This window comes from Phaseolus vulgaris, chromosome 8 (assembly GCF_000499845.2).
Source record: "Phaseolus vulgaris cultivar G19833 chromosome 8, P. vulgaris v2.0, whole genome shotgun sequence".
NCBI classification, from domain to species: domain Eukaryota; kingdom Viridiplantae; phylum Streptophyta; class Magnoliopsida; order Fabales; family Fabaceae; genus Phaseolus; species Phaseolus vulgaris.
Genome location: NC_023752.2, coordinates 1,424,815 through 1,442,927, shown reverse-complemented (window position 1 = coordinate 1,442,927; position 18,113 = coordinate 1,424,815). Strand labels below are relative to the sequence as shown.

At 33.6% G+C, this 18,113-nt stretch overlaps 2 protein-coding genes across 3 annotated transcripts; both read left to right on the top strand.

Moving 5' to 3' along the window:
• The first annotated feature begins 370 nt into the window (after positions 1 to 370).
• LOC137823351 (fanconi-associated nuclease 1 homolog) lies at positions 371 to 8,543 on the top strand. Its single transcript, XM_068628450.1, has 15 exons — positions 371 to 608; positions 687 to 795; positions 875 to 1,308; positions 1,387 to 1,491; positions 1,594 to 1,852; positions 1,932 to 1,994; positions 2,313 to 2,387; positions 2,505 to 2,626; positions 3,591 to 3,661; positions 3,743 to 3,830; positions 3,925 to 4,065; positions 4,136 to 4,356; positions 6,752 to 7,025; positions 7,150 to 7,383; positions 7,927 to 8,543. The coding sequence occupies exons 1-15, from the start codon at positions 477 to 479 to the stop codon at positions 8,359 to 8,361; spliced, it is 2,763 nt and encodes a 920-aa protein (XP_068484551.1). The 5' UTR covers positions 371 to 476; the 3' UTR covers positions 8,362 to 8,543.
• A 2,462-nt stretch (positions 8,544 to 11,005) lies between these two features.
• On the top strand, positions 11,006 to 16,124 carry LOC137824075 (uncharacterized WD repeat-containing protein C2A9.03-like). Of its 2 annotated transcripts, XM_068629524.1 has the most exons (10): positions 11,006 to 11,121; positions 11,208 to 11,354; positions 11,498 to 11,665; positions 11,815 to 11,901; positions 12,336 to 12,470; positions 12,797 to 12,907; positions 13,794 to 13,885; positions 13,957 to 14,062; positions 15,007 to 15,093; positions 15,387 to 16,124. In XM_068629524.1, the coding sequence occupies exons 2-10, from the start codon at positions 11,241 to 11,243 to the stop codon at positions 15,804 to 15,806; spliced, it is 1,320 nt and encodes a 439-aa protein (XP_068485625.1). In that variant the 5' UTR covers positions 11,006 to 11,121; positions 11,208 to 11,240; the 3' UTR covers positions 15,807 to 16,124. The 2 variants fall into 2 exon arrangements, with proteins under 2 accessions (XP_068485625.1, XP_068485624.1); XM_068629523.1 differs by having other exon boundaries at positions 11,014 to 11,354.
• Positions 16,125 to 18,113: the final 1,989 nt, after the last annotated feature.

The following is an 18,113-nucleotide window of genomic DNA, read 5'->3' as shown; positions in this document are numbered from 1 at the left end:
TGTCCTTGATTACTATGAAAACTTTTTTCTGATTCACTAATTATTAATTGCGTACAATAACATTGCATAATATAATTCTATATATTTATTTTACATGAAACAATAGTTAAATAAAATATTATAAATGATAAAGTTATTTAGCGAGATAAAAGAGTTGTTATGTTACGAACTTATAGTTTTGTATTATATTATGAATGAATTATGAATATCTAATTAGGTGATTTGAATTTAATATATGAGACGTATATATAAATTTTTATTTTTAATTTATATAATTCATAATTATATAATATATAAATATATATTTATTATCATACATTTTAAAAAATTATACGTCTATATTTGTGGTTTCAATCAATTTAATTTATTTACTTTTCTGAATCATAAAAAAAAAATTGTGAAAGTGGCGGGAGAATTAAGGGTTTCGTTATTTCCCTCTCTTTCGCTTCGTGCAGCGTTGTGATGTGATATTAGGAATGGTGCTCAGCGGCAGAGAAAGCTTGATTCGATTAATCGGCAAACGGAGGCGCTTCCTCCCCAATCGCCGTTCCATCCTCTCCGATCCCATCCCTAACCCTAACCCTATTTCAAGCCCCAATCCCAACCCGGTATTGCTTCTTATCTCTTCCAATTTCTTCCTTTTGCTGATGTTTTCAGTGACACATCCTCTTCGCTTTCATTTTCAGGTCGTGGAACAACCACCTCAGCAACCAGATCAAAACGGCGACGTACAATGCCCTGTTTGCGCCCGGAACCTTCCCGGTGATGATTACAACCGCATAAACTCTCATCTTGGTATGTATGCACGTTATTCACATTGTTTCGCTTGCATCAATGTTTCCTTAAACTCTTTCATCTCAATTTTCACTCTCAGATGCATGTCTCTCTCTTTCACAACCAAAACCAGCAACAAAACGAAAGCTTTCCCAGCGTACCCTCCTTCAGTTAAACTTTTCCATATCCAATTCCAAACCTAAACTCCAGAGTGTCACTCAGGAATGTGACAATGCCCCCTTCTTACCTCTTTCAACCAACGATTGTGAGGGAGATGAAACAATCGAGGAACAAGAACTGCCTCAAAATCACGAGACTGGAGTTAATTCTACAATTGGCGCCACTTCCTCATCTTCCTCTACCATGGACTGTGGGGTGCTTGATGATGCCAAACCAGAAGATGTTTTTGGCGCCACCCTTGAAACTTTCATTGTTGGTTGGAGGCATGCTGATAATCCAGAAGAAGTATGCGCTGGAACCGCCATCTCTCTTTTGAGGGACCCTCAAAATTTTAAGGATCCCAATGCCATCAAGGTTTGCTGCTTTTTTCATCTGAAATAGTATCATGTTCAGTATGGAGTTTCAAGGAGCTCATTGTTGCTCTTGGTTCAGGTTGTTTCTGGGGATTCTGCATGCTGTAAGTCGTTAGGTTTTCTTCCCCGTGAGCTAGCTCAGTACCTATCTCCTCTTATTGACAACTATGGTCTTGGATTTCAGGTATTCAAAAGTTTAGACTACTAATGAGTTGTTTATGTATTAATGTGCCTTTGTCACTTAATACTCAGCCTCATTGTTTTTTCTCTTTGGAACTTGTCCCAGGGGCATGTTACTTCTGTTCCAAAGCATTCTCTTGATATCGTTCCAATTCAGCTTACGTGCCATAGAAAAGCAGATGGTGAAAGCAAGTATGCTGATGAGACCTTTGTATGCTTATGGAAAAATGTTCAACATGTTGTTGAATTTGCAAGCAGGAATCCTCATTCATCTGTAAAGTATCAGCTGAATTTTTGTGTTATGCTACAAGAAGTGTTAAGAAGTAATATTCACCTTTTAACAGAAGATGAAAAAACCTATATGGGTATTACTACTTGTGACTTTTATTTTCAATTCTTAGTCAAATATTTTAAACAGTGTCTCATCTATATATGATTTAACAGATTCATTCACTTTACTCTCGAATGACAGTCAAAGACTTTTTATCCGGCTATACACTAGAAAAGGTTATTTTTGAATTTTGATATTGAATTTGTTTCATTCTTATTTTAAATTCCAGTCTTCTTCCATGGGACACAAAAATTTATATAGTATTATTTACTTACATCCTGAATGTTGATTCCCTAATTATTCATGTTGGTACAGTCCTACTCATCTTTGATAGAATTGCTTATGTTTCTATCCAAGCAGAGATCTTTATATGCCAAGTGTTATAGGAAAAAATGTCTATTGGTTGAAGAAATTTACTGAATTGCCTATTAATCTTTTTGGTAGTTTTTGTTGATTTGTAGTTGATATATTTTTCATATTGGGTTTTCATGAAGGACCTTGGTTTCGCATGTCTAGCATATCATATCCTGAAATAATGGATACTCAAAAGGCAGTTAAGGAACTAGCTGGTAATTCAATATAATTTGTAAGGTTTATTTCTTCTTTCCATGCAAATATGATTTGATCTTTTGCTATTAAATCTTGTTTGACCTTTGTAACCTGTATCTTTGATGTACATATTGCAGAGAAAGAATACATACATTCTATCAAAGGTGCAAATCAACTATGTAGGAGTGATGCGAAGGATATCTTGAATATCCTCAATGTTTCTGAGTTGCGTGAAATTTGGTGCATTTCACTAAAAAAGGTAAGAATTAACTGCTAGTGTTAGGGCGATGTATATATATATATGTGTGTGTACATATATTTTTTTCATATGAAACTTCATTATGAATGGATTGAGCTAGTTGTGCAAATAATGTTTTGCTTAGATTTTTTCTTGTTAATTTTTATAGTAGGCAGTTGGTGTTTGTGTGCTAGTTACCTGTGTGTCAATTTCCTTTTGTTATTAAATAATAGTGTATCTTTTGATACCCATGAAGTAATATGAATTTGCCTGTTGTGAAATCTGCCACGGTCAAATTTATTGTTTTTTTAAGGTTCAGAGTTTACCGTTCGTTATTTGCTTCCAAAGAAGTTTCTGAAGTTGGGCAATGCAATTGGTGGATGTTCAGTGCCTCCCCATTAGGTTATTTCCTTTTTTTATTATTTTCTAAATTAACTGATTACAAAGATTGTTGCCCTTAAGTTTTAGGAAAAATGAGTTCCATAGGATTTGCAATGATTTGATTTGATCAGCTGCATAACTTATCTTGTATTGCAAAATGTTGTCGAATGGATGGTTTGTACTTGTTTGGTCAATTGTGCAAGTTATGTGTCAATATTTCAGTTCTTACATTTTCTTGACACATCCCAAACCTTTTTTTTTTTGCTTTAGTTTTTTTCTTAGTTTGTTTTTCTTATATAGGAGCGCATCCTGAGCATAATGTGTCTCTGTCATAAGTGAGGGGAACTTTTGGATGGATCCTTCTAAATTTGGTTGTATCCATAGTAGAAGTTCCTAAATTGATTATTGGCTTCTGATGACTACATAGTAAAAGAGCTGTGTGGACAGATACGGGCCAAACAATTGAACATTTTTTGTTTCTCTATACAAACATAGATGTTAATAAAGTAATTACAGGTCAGTTAATGCATCTGATGTGTGTTATTTGCTCTGTCTCCTTGTCAGTTTTCTTATGAACTAGCTATTAAATTTATTAATGTTTTAGGGTGGTGGTCATGGGATGAAGAAGCAACATATGATTTCATCCATTATTTCTAGAGATGCTGGTCTACCTTGGTATTAAACTTTTTGTTGTGCTTTTATAATTTGCCGAGTCAAATAGTGTTTTATTTAATATTTGCTTCCTGTTGCATGCAGGTCACAATTATCAACTATGATTTTGGAAAGATCTGGTTCTTGTATTAGGATTTCTTCAAAAGCTGAATCTCTTATGTGGCGTACAGAGGTGCCTCTTTGATCTCTACTAATTTTGACTAAAGGATCTAGTCAAATTGGATAATATTTAGTTAGTTCTGATGTAAATGATATTCCTTTTGCAGAGACTTTTCTTCTTGAATGGAGAACAGGATCCGTCGTCCTTTCTACTTGTGGATATGGGAAAAATTAAGTATCCAGCTTACAACTGCATAATATCAGAACCAATTTTCTCAAATCGCATGAATCTGCTCTCTTATGAAGAGGTACATGTCCAGGTTCAGAGATGTTAGTGATCTTCCGTTCCTTCTTCCATGTGTGACATCAGGTTTTCAGGCTATTGAAGTGGCACAAATTATGGATGAAGCTCTTGATGCAAACAAAATTGAAGTGGTATTAAGGTGCATAAAGATATCTGAATCCCGTGTATCTACTGATTTTCCAGACTGGTACTCAACTTCTGAATCAGTATCTTCAATTCGGCACTTATTTACAGCATCATGGGTATACTCCAAAGTGGTCACAGTGGGGATTTCCTTCCTTGAGCAGGAACGCAGGTATAGAATTTTGAGGTTTATCAGCAAACTCTTAAATCTTGGTCAAACGGATACATCAAAACCTATATGGCATGTTCTAAACATGTATGATAGTGAAGTCTTTAAAAATCATCGCAAAAAAAAAAAATGTTTTGGAGCTTGTATAGTATGGTTGGTATTATTAGAATCCAGTTTAGGAACGGCAAACATACATCAGTCGGGCTGCAGAGTTACAATAAATCAATGGAGATTATCCTCACTTATTTCTCTACTGTTCCAACTACTTGACAAGGACTCACTTCCCAAGTATAGTCTACTACCTATGAAAAAGTGGATGATGGTATTTTAACTTTTAACTGTTTTTGATTTCATAATTTCTTAGATTCTTCCATGGATGACTGTATCTAGCACTATAAGGCTCTTTAGTTGTGAATTATCATAGTCCAACTATGAACCCCATATAGTTAAATCCAAATAGATATGAGGATATGGGAAATCCTTAAAAATCAACATATGATATGGCTTACATACATTCAAAATATATTGTATGTTCTACAATTTACTCAACACCAGAGACTTCCCCCTTCTACTCCAAGTTCCAACCAGTTTTCTTTGTATTTACTCAACACAGTTTCTGTAAAATGCAAATAGTAAGATCAATTCCTCGCACCATAGTTGCTATGAAGTGTTTAATGTAAACATAAAAGATGGTTGAGTTTCTCTTATAACTACAGTTGCAGTAGAATGCAAAATCAGAGGAGGAAGGTTTGCATTACACAGAACATAACTGATTCAAACCCAAATGTTCAAGGCCTAATTGAATCTTGTTGTGTGAGCTAGTGGCCACAACAGAATTCATTTGCTGTAACCTGTAAGCACTATAGTAGAGTAGTGATGTGGTAATTTTCAATAGCCAGAAGTACTGCAAGCCCCATCTAGAAGAAACCATTTTGCTGCCAGTTGCACGTGCTGTGAACAGTAGTACAATCTTTGACATTAACACCCACAAGTACCTCGAAGCTCAATTTGTGGTGAATCTCTTTTTGTGGATCTAAGACTGCTATGTGAGAAGTGTCGAAATAGCTATGTGAATGGGTGAAATAGAGTCAGCAGTGCAGCTCACACTGTTACAGTGGAAACAATTTGAATTGTCCTATCTTATGGGTTTTTGCTGTATCTATGAATCTCTATTTGTGGTGAATCTCTTTTTGTGGATCTAAGACTGCTATATGAGAAGTGTCAATATAGCTACTTGAATTGGTGAAATAGAGTCAGCAGTCCAGCTCACACTGTTGCAGTGGAAACAATTTGAATGTGTCATGTCAGATCCCTCTTTCTTGTTACTAAATATGTGAAGTAAACCTAGAACAAGTGGTGGAATGGTGATATTTCTTACAAGTCTTGGTTCTTTCCTTTGGGCTCCAGTATCTTATGCTTCTTTATTTTATGATTCCAACAATGATTTTGATTCAAGTGATTGCTGCCCTTAAACAATTTTGAAATGTGAAAATGTTAGGCAAGGTAGGAGAAGTTGTGGTGATTGCTAATTCGTTGATGCTCTCTTTTGTTATAATTTATGTTGAAATTGGTTATATGAAGTTGTACCGTCTTTGGCGACTAGGTCGAGTAATGTGATATGTTTGAGATTATCCTTTAGACAACTTACATGCCAAGCTATGACCATCTTTTCATATGCGTTATGCCTCCATTCTAAAAGGACGATGGGTAAATTAGGTAATATCAGTCCCTGGGAGACTCGATGATTGATCGGCCAAGACCTTTTGATTGAGCGGCTCTTGGGAGACTCGGTGATTGATCGATCTTTGGGAGATTTGATGATTGGTTGAATTGGCCCCTGAGGAACCTAAGTCAATCGCGGTTATATTTGCGTAATAACAACTCACTAGTACCGTCCGGGATTCTAGCTATCGTTTATTTGACATGATTTGAGACGTCACATCATCCTCGTCGCCCCTTATTGCTATATCAACTTTTGAGTACTGTGTGCATGCCAAGTTTAAGGTCTCATTGGGCGCACCTTATTGCTTTACTGCCTCCTGTCCAGTTATTGTCATTGATTTATTGAATCTAGTTCTGCACAACTCATGTCCCTGCGCCATTTCATCCTCAACCTCAACTCATGCTCCTAACCGAATGAACTCCAATAATGTTACTTCTCCTTACAGTCTTAGCTGTAAGGGTGTTAAGAAGCATGATTTTGAGATGGTTCTTTAATGTGGGATATGCCATTGCTTATTATGGTCTGGCTTCTAGAAGGAATAATAAATTTCTTCATTCATTAAATGCCCTGATGCAGCGGCATTGCTTGTTCTCATATTTCCATTTATGTAGAAATAGATTTAGCATACACATTTGCTTACATGGACACATTGAAGAACTGACATTTGTTTCTCAGGTACACTGACGCAATTAATTTGCTCAGATGGCTGCTAAATGTTTTCCCTTCTGACATAAGAAGAGGGTATTGGACACTGAGGTTATCAGTTGATTTGGAGCACCTGGGTTTCATTGATGAGAGTCTTCAAGTAGCTGAAAACGGGTTGCTGGATCCATGGATACGGGCTGGTTCAAGAATGGCACTGCAAAGGCGGGTTCTTCGTCTAGGTAAACCACCAAGGCGCTGGAAAGTTCCTAGTTTTTCTAGGTCTGCACTGCGGAAGATCCCTCAGGTAAATTGCTTTATGGTTCATTGATTCTCACTTCCGATTTGCTTGTTTGTCATATTCTTGTCAAATTGGCATTACTGATTCTCTTTAACATGGCATTCTCATTGTGGCTGATGTAATGATTCAGGTTTTTGTTCAAGGGACACCGTTGAATTCTGATTTGGGAGGAAAAAGTAGGTACTACAATGAAGAGGGGAAGCAATGTGGAGTGGAAGAGCTTGTTTTGCATTACTATGCTGGGGATGGAGGTGGATGGCAAGGTGTTCACGCAGAGAGTGGGATATGGTTAACCATTTTTGGGCTACTTATGTGGGAGGTCATATATGCTGACGTACCAAATGTCTTTTATACTAGATTTCAGGTACATTTTATTCAGTAATTAACCCTCCCATCTTTCTCAGCTTTCAACTTTGTGCTGCATTACTATATTTCCTGTATGATGTCTTGGGGATGGTGTGGAATAAAATTTTCTCAGTTTCATGCATATATATAGATTGTTGACAAAGATCATTTTCAAGTTCCACTTTTCCTTTTTTACCTGTCTCTAGTCCCCTTGTCATTGTTCCTCTACCTTACCAGTGTATGTAGCTGAGCCTTTTGGAACCAATGCTCGAGTTCATAGTATGAAGTTGTCTTTCAAGTCACTTCTCAGAAGCTGATGCTTTAGGGAAGCCTGATATTCGTTTAAGTGCTATGCTAGAATTACCACTTTTGACCTCGTTGCGCTTTCTTTGACCCAATGCCATCATTTTTTACCAGCTGCTCTTTATGTTGATTCTTTTTACTTTGTGCCTTTTTCTCAATCAGGGTTAAAAAATATTGTCAGAAGACTCGTATTTAGTGTTTGTTATGAACAGACACATTCATTCATTGTAATTTTACTTTTTGGTCTTTGAATTTACAGAATGCTCCTTTAGATTTTGGTACTGATGGTTTTTATACTTCAAGAAAGAGTGTCATAGAATCCCATCTGCAGCAGATTCGTGATGGCATGGCTGAGGAGTTTCTCATCAAGTCATGGGAAACACATATTGGAACAGCATGTAGAGGAGTTAATTGGGACTCCCATTCTTTAGATGAGCTTCGCTCTGTTGTTACTTGTGTTGGGGGCACTTGTTTGGCATCTCTCTGCCAACTTCTGGCTCAAGATTATCGTAGCTGGTCCAGTGGGATGCCTGATTTGCTGCTATGGCGTTTCCATGGAGAATACAGTGGTGAAGCCAAGCTTGTTGAAGTTAAAGGCCCCAGTGACAGACTCTCGGAGCAGCAGAGAGCATGGCTATTGCTGCTTATGGATTGTGGATTTGCGGTTGAGGTTTGTAAAGTGAAACCTTTGTAGATCTACACAACTCATTGCAAGTTGCTTATTATTACTACACACCTTAAACTTTATTTCTCTGCCACATTTGATGAACTTCATTATTCATTTTACAAGCATATGAACGACTCTATACAAAATATGAACTACTCTACTCATCTCTATTAAGCAAGGCTGTTGGCTCATTTGAGACTGCTTCTTCCTACACACCTCCATATATTTGTAATCACAATCATTTTTTATTTTGGGGAGGATTTGATTTCATTGCTACAATTATGGATTATAAAACAAAATAAGACATGTATTTAGATATTATGTTCTTCCCTCACCTTCATAAATTTTTGTATTCCAAAAATATCCTTTTGCAATATTTTGAATTATATAATTTGGAAGTGTTTTTCCAAATTCGTAATTAGTTTTTGGATTATGTAATCCAAAAGTCTTTTTTTATATGCATGATTAGTTATTGGATTGCATAATTTAAAAGTCTTTTCTAATATAATTAGTTCCTGGATTATGTAATCCAAAAGCCTTTTTTCAAATGTGTGTTTGGATTACATAATTCAGAAGTAATTCTCAAGTTCATACTTTTGGATTATATAATCCGAAATACCATTTTTTTAAAAATATATTTCGGATTGTATAATTTGTAAGTTATTTATGATTTCAATATTAGTTTTCGAATTATGTAATCCAGAATATATATATATATATATATATATTATTTTTTTTTAAATTACTTTTGAATTTTATAAATCTATGAGTACAATAAGAATAAAATGTTATTTTCATATTTTGTATGGGGTGACACAAGAACATGTGTAGGTGCAGAAAGAAAGAAGCAGTCTTCATATGATGGGCCTATCTCAGATGAATGAAGTGAATACATTCATCTTTTATATAAGAAATAAATAAGCTAATTAATAACATCATTAATTTAAATTTTATTTTAAAATTCTCGGTTAAATAAGGAGTTGTAATATTTAACGACATTACAAATTGCTTTTCAAATAGTCTCACTTGCACTTTTGATGGAATAATGAATGAATCTAAATTTTGTTGTTACATAAATGCATCCATTTACATACTAATGAGTGAACATTTCATTGATATATTTCACAATAAGCTAAAGATATACAAATAAATAAACAATTAATATAGTCTCAAAGTTGATTCACGTTTCTTATAATGAGAATAAAAAATAAAGCCATTTGTTTCTTTACAAGGCACTCTGTGTAACTAATAAGATTAAAGATGTCACCAAAAAGCTTGTTCTTTCTGTTTGGTTTTGTCGATGTAAGTAGGTTCCATGAATAAAATAGGAAGAAGCTTTTGATTGTGGTTTGTGGCATGCCTTCACTTTTTGAATGAGAATGTCTTTTTTCGTCCAATTTTTTTATACAATCTGAAAAATTGAAAAAAATAACAACAAGAAGAGTATTATGTAATAATAGAAATGGTAGAGATAAGATATTAGGTAGTGGGGTGGAAGATAATGGATAAAATAATATAAAAAAAAAGAGAAAAGATGAAGATTTGAAGTGTCCCAAGAGCACGAGGTTGTCATCATCTCTTTCTTTCTTTTTTCTTGTCCACACACTAAAACACACACAACACAATCAATATTCATATCCACATTCCCATCGCAATTCGCAATGCAATCAATACTACCCAATGCCTTGCTAATTATCATACTCTTACCTTTTTACTTCTATATTAACCCATTCATCATCAACTTTTTTTATTTATCAGCAAAATAAATTATAAATAAATATAAATCAATTAAGAAGTCATCAAACTCGTATCTATACCAACTACTCCACTAAAAAAAATCAATAACTTTACTAAAATCTACTAATTCAAAATCAATGAATGCACCTAAAAAACACTACCAAAGAAATCTACTTATTTGCAAACTAAAATTTATCAAGACACGTTTTATCATAAGGAAACAAGACAACACAACGAATCAAGACACCAATAAAAAAAAAGAGCAAAAATAAAATTAGAAATAATTCAAAATTAAGTCATTAATTGAATAAAAGAAAATATTTGATCACATCTAAAAGGTTACAATTAAACCTATAATATATTTATTAATTTTTTTTAATCAGTAAATTTTTTTTTTTTGACTTATAATAAGAGTGTGTTAAAACGCATATAACTCGATTTTAATATTGTATTAAATGGTTTCCTAACGCGTTAGTTAATAACAACTGCATTTCCTTTTTGGTTATACTTTTTTTACAATATTTATAGCGTTTCTTTAGAATCGTTTCTTAAAAAATAAAAATAATAATTACATTATTTATTATGAAGTTCGGACATACTTCTTAAATGAACTGATGTTTATAAAACTTGTATTGGTGAAATGTTTAATTTAAAAATATTTATTAAATTTCTGAAAATTTATCACAGTTTTATATAATTAAAAAAATATAAATTATTTAAAAAAAAAAATCAAATTTATTATCTAAATTTTAATAGAATTACAAAAATAAAAAACAAATTATTTTAAACAAAAAAAACATGTTAAAAAAATCTAAAACATCCTTATAAACATAGATCTTTATTATCAGTATTATATCTATCTTTCTCTATCCATATCATTATTATTTATGCTAAATAATTAAGATATATTAAATATGTATATGGATATTTTAGTTTTTTTTTGTCCAAAGCAGAAGAAACAGAAAGAAACCCTTTTATCCCATTTATTGCTTTATTCCTTCGCTCAGAGTTTTATATTGAATTGATATATGAAAAGATGCAGGAGAAGAGGTAACCGTGTTTCTTTCATTTCGTTTCGTTTCTTCATCCTCCTTTTTATTCCTATAACGAATGCACCAAGGCACTGCAATCTATAGAAAAGGGTTGAACTTGGATGCACCAAACTCACCATGTCCAACCATGATCACATGAACCCTTTTGATCAAATGGACGAAGACGATTTCTTAGACGAACCTGATTACCAAAATCATGCTGGGGATGCTGCTCTTGATGAATATGAAATGGTTTGTTTCTTTCATTTCCTATTCTCTTTTTAGGTTTGCATTTTTTTTTTAATTTTTACTGTTTTTAGTTGTTTTGTGTATGTATTCATTGAACTGAGAGGAAATTTGGTTTTTTTTTTTTTTGTGTTTGGTGATTGGAACAGCTTACTAAGGTGACTGATACATCAGCTGCTCAAGCAAGAAAGGGAAAGGACATTCAGGGAATTCCATGGGAGAGGTTGAACATATCAAGGGAAAGGTACAGGTTGACAAGGCTTGAGCAGTACAGGAATTTTGAGAACATTCTTACATCTGGGGATGCTGTGGACAAGGTCTTTTCCTTTCTGTTGCTTCTTTGCCCTTTTTTTTTATTGCTCTTTGTTTAGGGTTGTTGGGAGCAGGGAAATAACAGTGAATTCGTTTGACTAAGTTTTGATGTTCAAAGTTTATTTATTTATTTTTCTCTTATTTTGGGTCCCAGGAGTGCAAGCAAATGGAGAAGGGTGGCAATTTCTATGAATTCTTCTATAACACAAGAATGGTTAAGCCTACCATCCTTCATTTTCAGGTTTGTTGACTTTTTCACTTAGTTATTTTCCTGGGATTTGAATGGCTGATAAACTTTGCTTTAACATGACTTGAAAGTTGAAAACCCTATCGTGTACATGGATATATTTTGTTTTTGTGGTTTCCTGTCTTATGTAATTAACCAGAATGTTGTGGATTGTGTGTGGATGTACTTCTTGTACATTGATTTTATTCATGGATATTGAGAAACAACAGTCCTGTAGAAGATGGATTGAGTTTGTTTTATATTATACTAAATAAAACAAGCATGTGTACATTTTCATTGGACGCAACGGTCCTGTTTCTTTGTATAGTATGTGGTCTTGCAAAAGTAGGTTTGAATTCCTTTTTCAAATAATTTTCAAGCTTAATGTAATGGCTTTACTGAAGAAGAAGAAAAAATATATCCTAGTGACATTTGTTTGTGGCATGCAGCTGAGAAACTTAGTATGGGCAACTTCAAAACATGATGTCTACCTTGTCTCCAACTACTCAGTTAATCACTGGTCATCTACAAGTGGTATTTTGTCTGAGATAATCAACTTTGCTGGGCATGTGGCCCCTACTGAGGTAATGCAGTCTCTTACACAATCTTTTCATTTATAAAGAAAGAGGAATTGAAGTGTTATTTGTGTCTTTTCCGTGCTTTATGAATGCATGACTTATGCGGAACCTATATTTTCTTTAAACATAAGAAACCTACAAGTTGTTCAGTATACATGTGTGGTTAATGAATCAGAGAAGTTTACATAGTTCATTTGAGAAAACAATTTAGCTGAGAGTGCAAATTTTAACTATATACTAGAACACAATCTAAATGGTTTCTGCAATGCTTTATTTAATTATACCTTCTTATTTCTTTGCTTTACTTAACTGTGCATTCTTTGGTCTTTTAGAAATATGCAGGAAATTTGTTGGAAGGATTTTCTCAGACCCAGATTAGCACATTGGCTGTCAAGGATAAACTTCTTGTTGCAGGTGGCTTCCAAGGAGAGCTTACTTGTAAGGTGAGTCCACATGATTTATGCCTCTGATACTTCATTAAAAGATGAATAACTTTGTATTTATTAATGATATATTGTGTATATGGCTTGAACATCTATCCATTGGGAGACATTAAATTTTCTTGAATATGTGGGTTCCGTAAATAAATTCTCCCATGTAAAATATAAGGCAGGTGGTTATAAAGGGCTACATGTTCATTAAAAGAATTGCAGGTTATCAATATGGAATAATGAAGGGTTTTGTTGATAGATGGTTCTTTGCATTAAGTTATCAAAAGTTTGTGCCTAAACTCACTCTTGTCGTATGAAAACTTCATCTTTTGATATTATCCTTATGATCCTTATATGTCCCAAAGAGGGAAACATTTTGTTAGATTTCATTTTATGTTAAGTTCCCTGTTTTGACTTTGAGGACTAACATCTAGAGGTACATGTGAATCTTGTGAACAAAAGGTCTGTTTGGATCAGTTAGGTTCAAAAAAGTGTTTCTTGATTTTCATTTTCAATTTTACTAATAGTTACAGGGATACCATCTTGTTTTCTCAATCAAACTCAACTTAATTACTAGGATTAACTTGTAGTTAATAACCCTTGTTTTTTGGGGGGTCAAACCTTCCTTCCTTAGTTTGCACAACTTGGCTTTTTTTATATTTGGGATTCTATGATCGTGGTGTTTTTTTTTTTTCCCTTTCTTTTTTCACTTGGGGCTTCCTTCCATCTGGGTTGGCAATATATGCTCTGTATATAGATTAGTTGTTTCTTTTTATTGGATATGTGATAGGAATTATTGCAACTACACAAGCCTACTATTTCTCCCTGATTCTCCAGTTTATCGTATTAAGATTAGGATTATGTGAGATGCAGCTTTTAATGTCTATATTGAATGCAGCGTTTGGATCAGAAGGGAGTAAGCTTTTGTACGCGGACCACACATGATGATAATGCTATAACAAATGCAATTGAAATATATGACAGCTTGAGGTATTTTTCATACCAAGTTTATTTCTCTTAGTTTGCAACATGAACATTGCTTGACATGAAAACTTTTGCAGTGGCGCAACTCATATTATTGCTTCCAATAATGATTGTGGTGTGAGAGAATATGACACAGAAAGGTTTCAGCTTTTGAATAACTTCCAGTTCTCTTGGCCAGTGAATGTGAGCACTCTCTTAAGAAATATGACTTATGCAGTACATTTTCTTTTTCCTTTTTCAATTGCTGCTTGTTAGCTAATTATTCTCCCGTTCAGGTTCATTTCAATTTCCCTTTCTTATAGTTCTGTATTTCTTTCATTTTTGAGTTGGTTAGAGGATAATATATTAGAAAGAGAAAAAGAAAACGGTACAAATAGTTGCAGCATAAGAACTCTTAGAATTGATAAAGAAAACCAAAGCAAAGAGACCAAAACACTGAAGTCCTATAAGGGTAAAACCTTGTTAGTGTATGAATGTTGTCCAATATCTTTGCATATCTTATATGTTGATTCCATGAAACAATAACTGTGCAGAACACTGAAGAGAAGCCACATATGACAAGTTTAAAGGACATGATGTACCGTTGTAATCATAAATACAAGTATTCTTTTCAATTCACATACACCCTACAAACTACACAGCCATATTGTTTTGATTTTCATTTTATTCTTATTTCCAAACCCTTGAAAGTGGACATGAAGAAACTGATTCAACCCACTTGGAAAAAAATCATTTCTTGCCCAAAAAGTTGAGCTTTGAGGAAGCTTTTGATTTCCAAATGGACTTATATGGGGATAATCTTTCCCTTGTAGGAGAATAAGTGAGAAATTGAAATAAGATTTGCAAGAAATTTTGAAAAATACCACAGGAATTCAGATTCCATATTCCACATTCCCTATCTTGATTAAAAGGAAAGAGAACGTAATCAATTAAAGCCAAGATGAATTGAAGTTAACTAGTTTCTATGTTGTTAACTTTTTTCTTCTACTGTTTGGTTGTCTTAAACTGATTTTCTTAATTCGAGCATGGCAGTTGCATTCACAATTTGTATGAACTTCAACTATTTTTCTACATCATTTGTACATCCAAGAAAATTAAGTTTTGATCTGCCTTGATTTCTTATGCAGCACACATCAATCAGTCCAGACCGTAAGCTTATGACTGTTGTTGGAGATAACTTGGATGGACTGCTGGTGGATCCTCAGAATGGGAAGGTACTTGGTTTCTCTTGATCATACATCTATTGGAAATTTTTGTTCAAGTGCATTCTTTTTGTCTTTTTCCCGGTGAATTCTGTTTTTGATTTAGTTCACGCATTTGCTAATGGATCAAGTATGAGTAGTGAATGTGAAACAATTTAAACTTTCATTGAACATATATGCTATGATATGGTCATATGGGTATTCATTGTTAAACATTGCAAGGGATAGTGAATGCATGTTTGATGTTGGGAAAGGGAGATGAAGAAACCTCCACTAACATCTTTGTTACTTGTTTGATTTTCTAGACTGTTGCTACTTTGGTTGGTCATCGAGATTACTCTTTTGCTTCTGCATGGCATCCCGATGGATGTACCTTTGCAACGGGGAATCAGGACAAGACTTGCAGAGTATGGGATGTTAGGCACTTATCTTCTCCTGTTGCCATTCTCAAGGGTAACCTAGGGGCAACGCGGTCTATTCGGTTTTCTTCAGATGGTCAATATATGGTGGTTGCTGAGCCTGCAGATTTTGTGCACGTGTATAGCACAAAGGCAGACTACAAAAAACGGCAAGAGATTGATTTCTTTGGGGAAATTTCTGGGGTTTGTCTGAGTCCTGATGATGAGTGTATGTATATTGGAATCTGGGACAGGACATATGCAAGCTTGCTACAGTATAATAGGAAGCACCAATATCAATATCTTGATGCCTACTATTCATCTTGATTCCTGCTAGTTGATTTAGGAAAAATCATTGAAGTTGATTTATAGAGCAGCTTAATATTCTAGGCCCTACCCCTTTCGCAGTGCTTTATGTAGGTCAGTCTGATTAATCAAGACCACAACATCAGCATCATAAGATAGTTGTACAATGAAATCATGCTTCACCTTCCTTTTATTTCTGAGTTTTTGATGCAAATGCCACCTGCAGAAATCACCTATGGCATGGTTTGATGTTATATACACTGTCTTCATGTCTGCATCCAACCATGGTTATAGTTTGGTTTATATTAATTGGAAAGCAAACAGTGCTTGGCCAAGCAACTTCTAAGGTGTGGATGTCGAATGTTCTTTTTCTGGATAAATGATTAGAACAAATTCTTCATTAGGTAACTTTTATGTAGACTTGACTAAGTAAAAAATAATTGCAAATTAATTATTGTTTATATGAAAATGGTATGTTAATTTGTTCGAAACATTTCTCTCCTTTTCTAAATAGTTGTTATGTAATTTTTTATGGAAACGCCATTGATTGCTTCAGGCATGATGTTTTTTCTTAATATAAGAAGAAAGTGAAAAGATGTCATGCTATATGTGGAAAGGAAACAAAAATAGATAGAAAGATGGTGATGTTGGTTGCTTTGCCTCTTCAGCTATGTAGCATAGGCACGGACACTAATATAATACGGATACAGATGTTTGTCATGACTGATTCAAACAAACATGATGTTTGTCATGACTGATTCAAACAAACATGATGTTTCTCATGACTGATTCAAACAAACATGATGTTTCTCATGACTGATTCAAAAATATTTGTTACTTATTTTTATAGTCATAATAAAAATTTATATAATAAATTTGAGTTTTTAGAAAATTAATGTATTTCTTTTTTTTTAAATTGTGTTATAACCGTGCAAGAATCGTCAGCACTTTAACAAATATTTTTTTAATTTGATACTTCATCGATATGTATTTTACAAGTGTAGTATGAGTGTCGGTGTTCAATATGTGTCTTCGACATAGACACACAATTTCAGAGGCGTGTCTGAGTCTTATAGCTCTTGACCTTCATAGTTGACAAATTGCTTAACATTTTCCCCTTTCCTTGGTAGTTTTTCTCCCTCCATCATGATTTTTCCATCATACCTTAACTACCCCAAGCCTCTACCACACTAGGAGGGAGCAGAGCTTGCAACCAAGAAAACGCATAATCAATGCAAAGAAAGGGAAAAATTAGAGGACAAAAAAAGAGAAATGATGTAATTGCAGATCCTTGATAGTTATAATCAAAGGTCATTTTTGTGAAGAGGAAAATTATCATTATGAAAGCTCGCTTAGCATGTTCATGGATAAATAATAAAAATAATAACATTAATAATAACAAAGGAACAGTAATAATAATTTCACATTTTAAACCTAATTTTTATATCTTGAATGGCTTTTCAAAAACGTTGATTTTGTTGATTCTCTTCTGCCCTTCATAACTTTGAGACAAGTCATTGCAAAAGTTACTATTTGGACGACTAAGGTATGTTTACAACTTCAAAAGTTTGAGAAAAAATAAATATTAGCTCGTAATCAATTTTAGGAGATTTGCAGTTTAAAACTTGAGTAAATAAATCAATGAATTTTGAACTGATAAGAGAAATTTTATTTATTTATTTATCTTTGTATAAAAAAATATGATTATAGATAGCAAAACTCTCTCTCAAACTTAAGAACACTTATTAAACTGAAACAAGTTCTGTCAAGTATTTGGTGTGGTGTATTTTTGTTCTTCTTAACACATGCTAGAGTATAATTTATTGGAAATAATCAGTGAATAACAGACAAAAATGGAAAGGTGGAAGGTTCCAGATTTAATGTGCTGGCATGCAGATAATGAAGAGATAAGGTGCATCAAATTATGGTAAAGATGAGGAAACAAATCATGCAGAAGCAAATTGAAATATGGATGATTTTTGTAGGAGCTAATGTTGGTTAATATTAACAACTTTAAGTTTTACTTAATTTTATAAAAATAGTTTATAAGATGAGTTTGTACCTACTTATATATTATAAAAGGTCTTAATCTTTAGTTGATGTGAAATCTTTACTACATTCTCTCACACTGAAATTGCAAACTCGTGCGTGATACTATATATTTATGAATGACTTGATAAGTTTAATAAACTTTCGTTAGGATATGCTTGAAATAACTCTGATATCATATTAAAAAATATATTTTAAGTTTAACTGAGTCCTAAAAAATCGATTCCTAAAAGATCGATTTGTAAAATAATATTTGCACCTCATTTATATATTATGAAA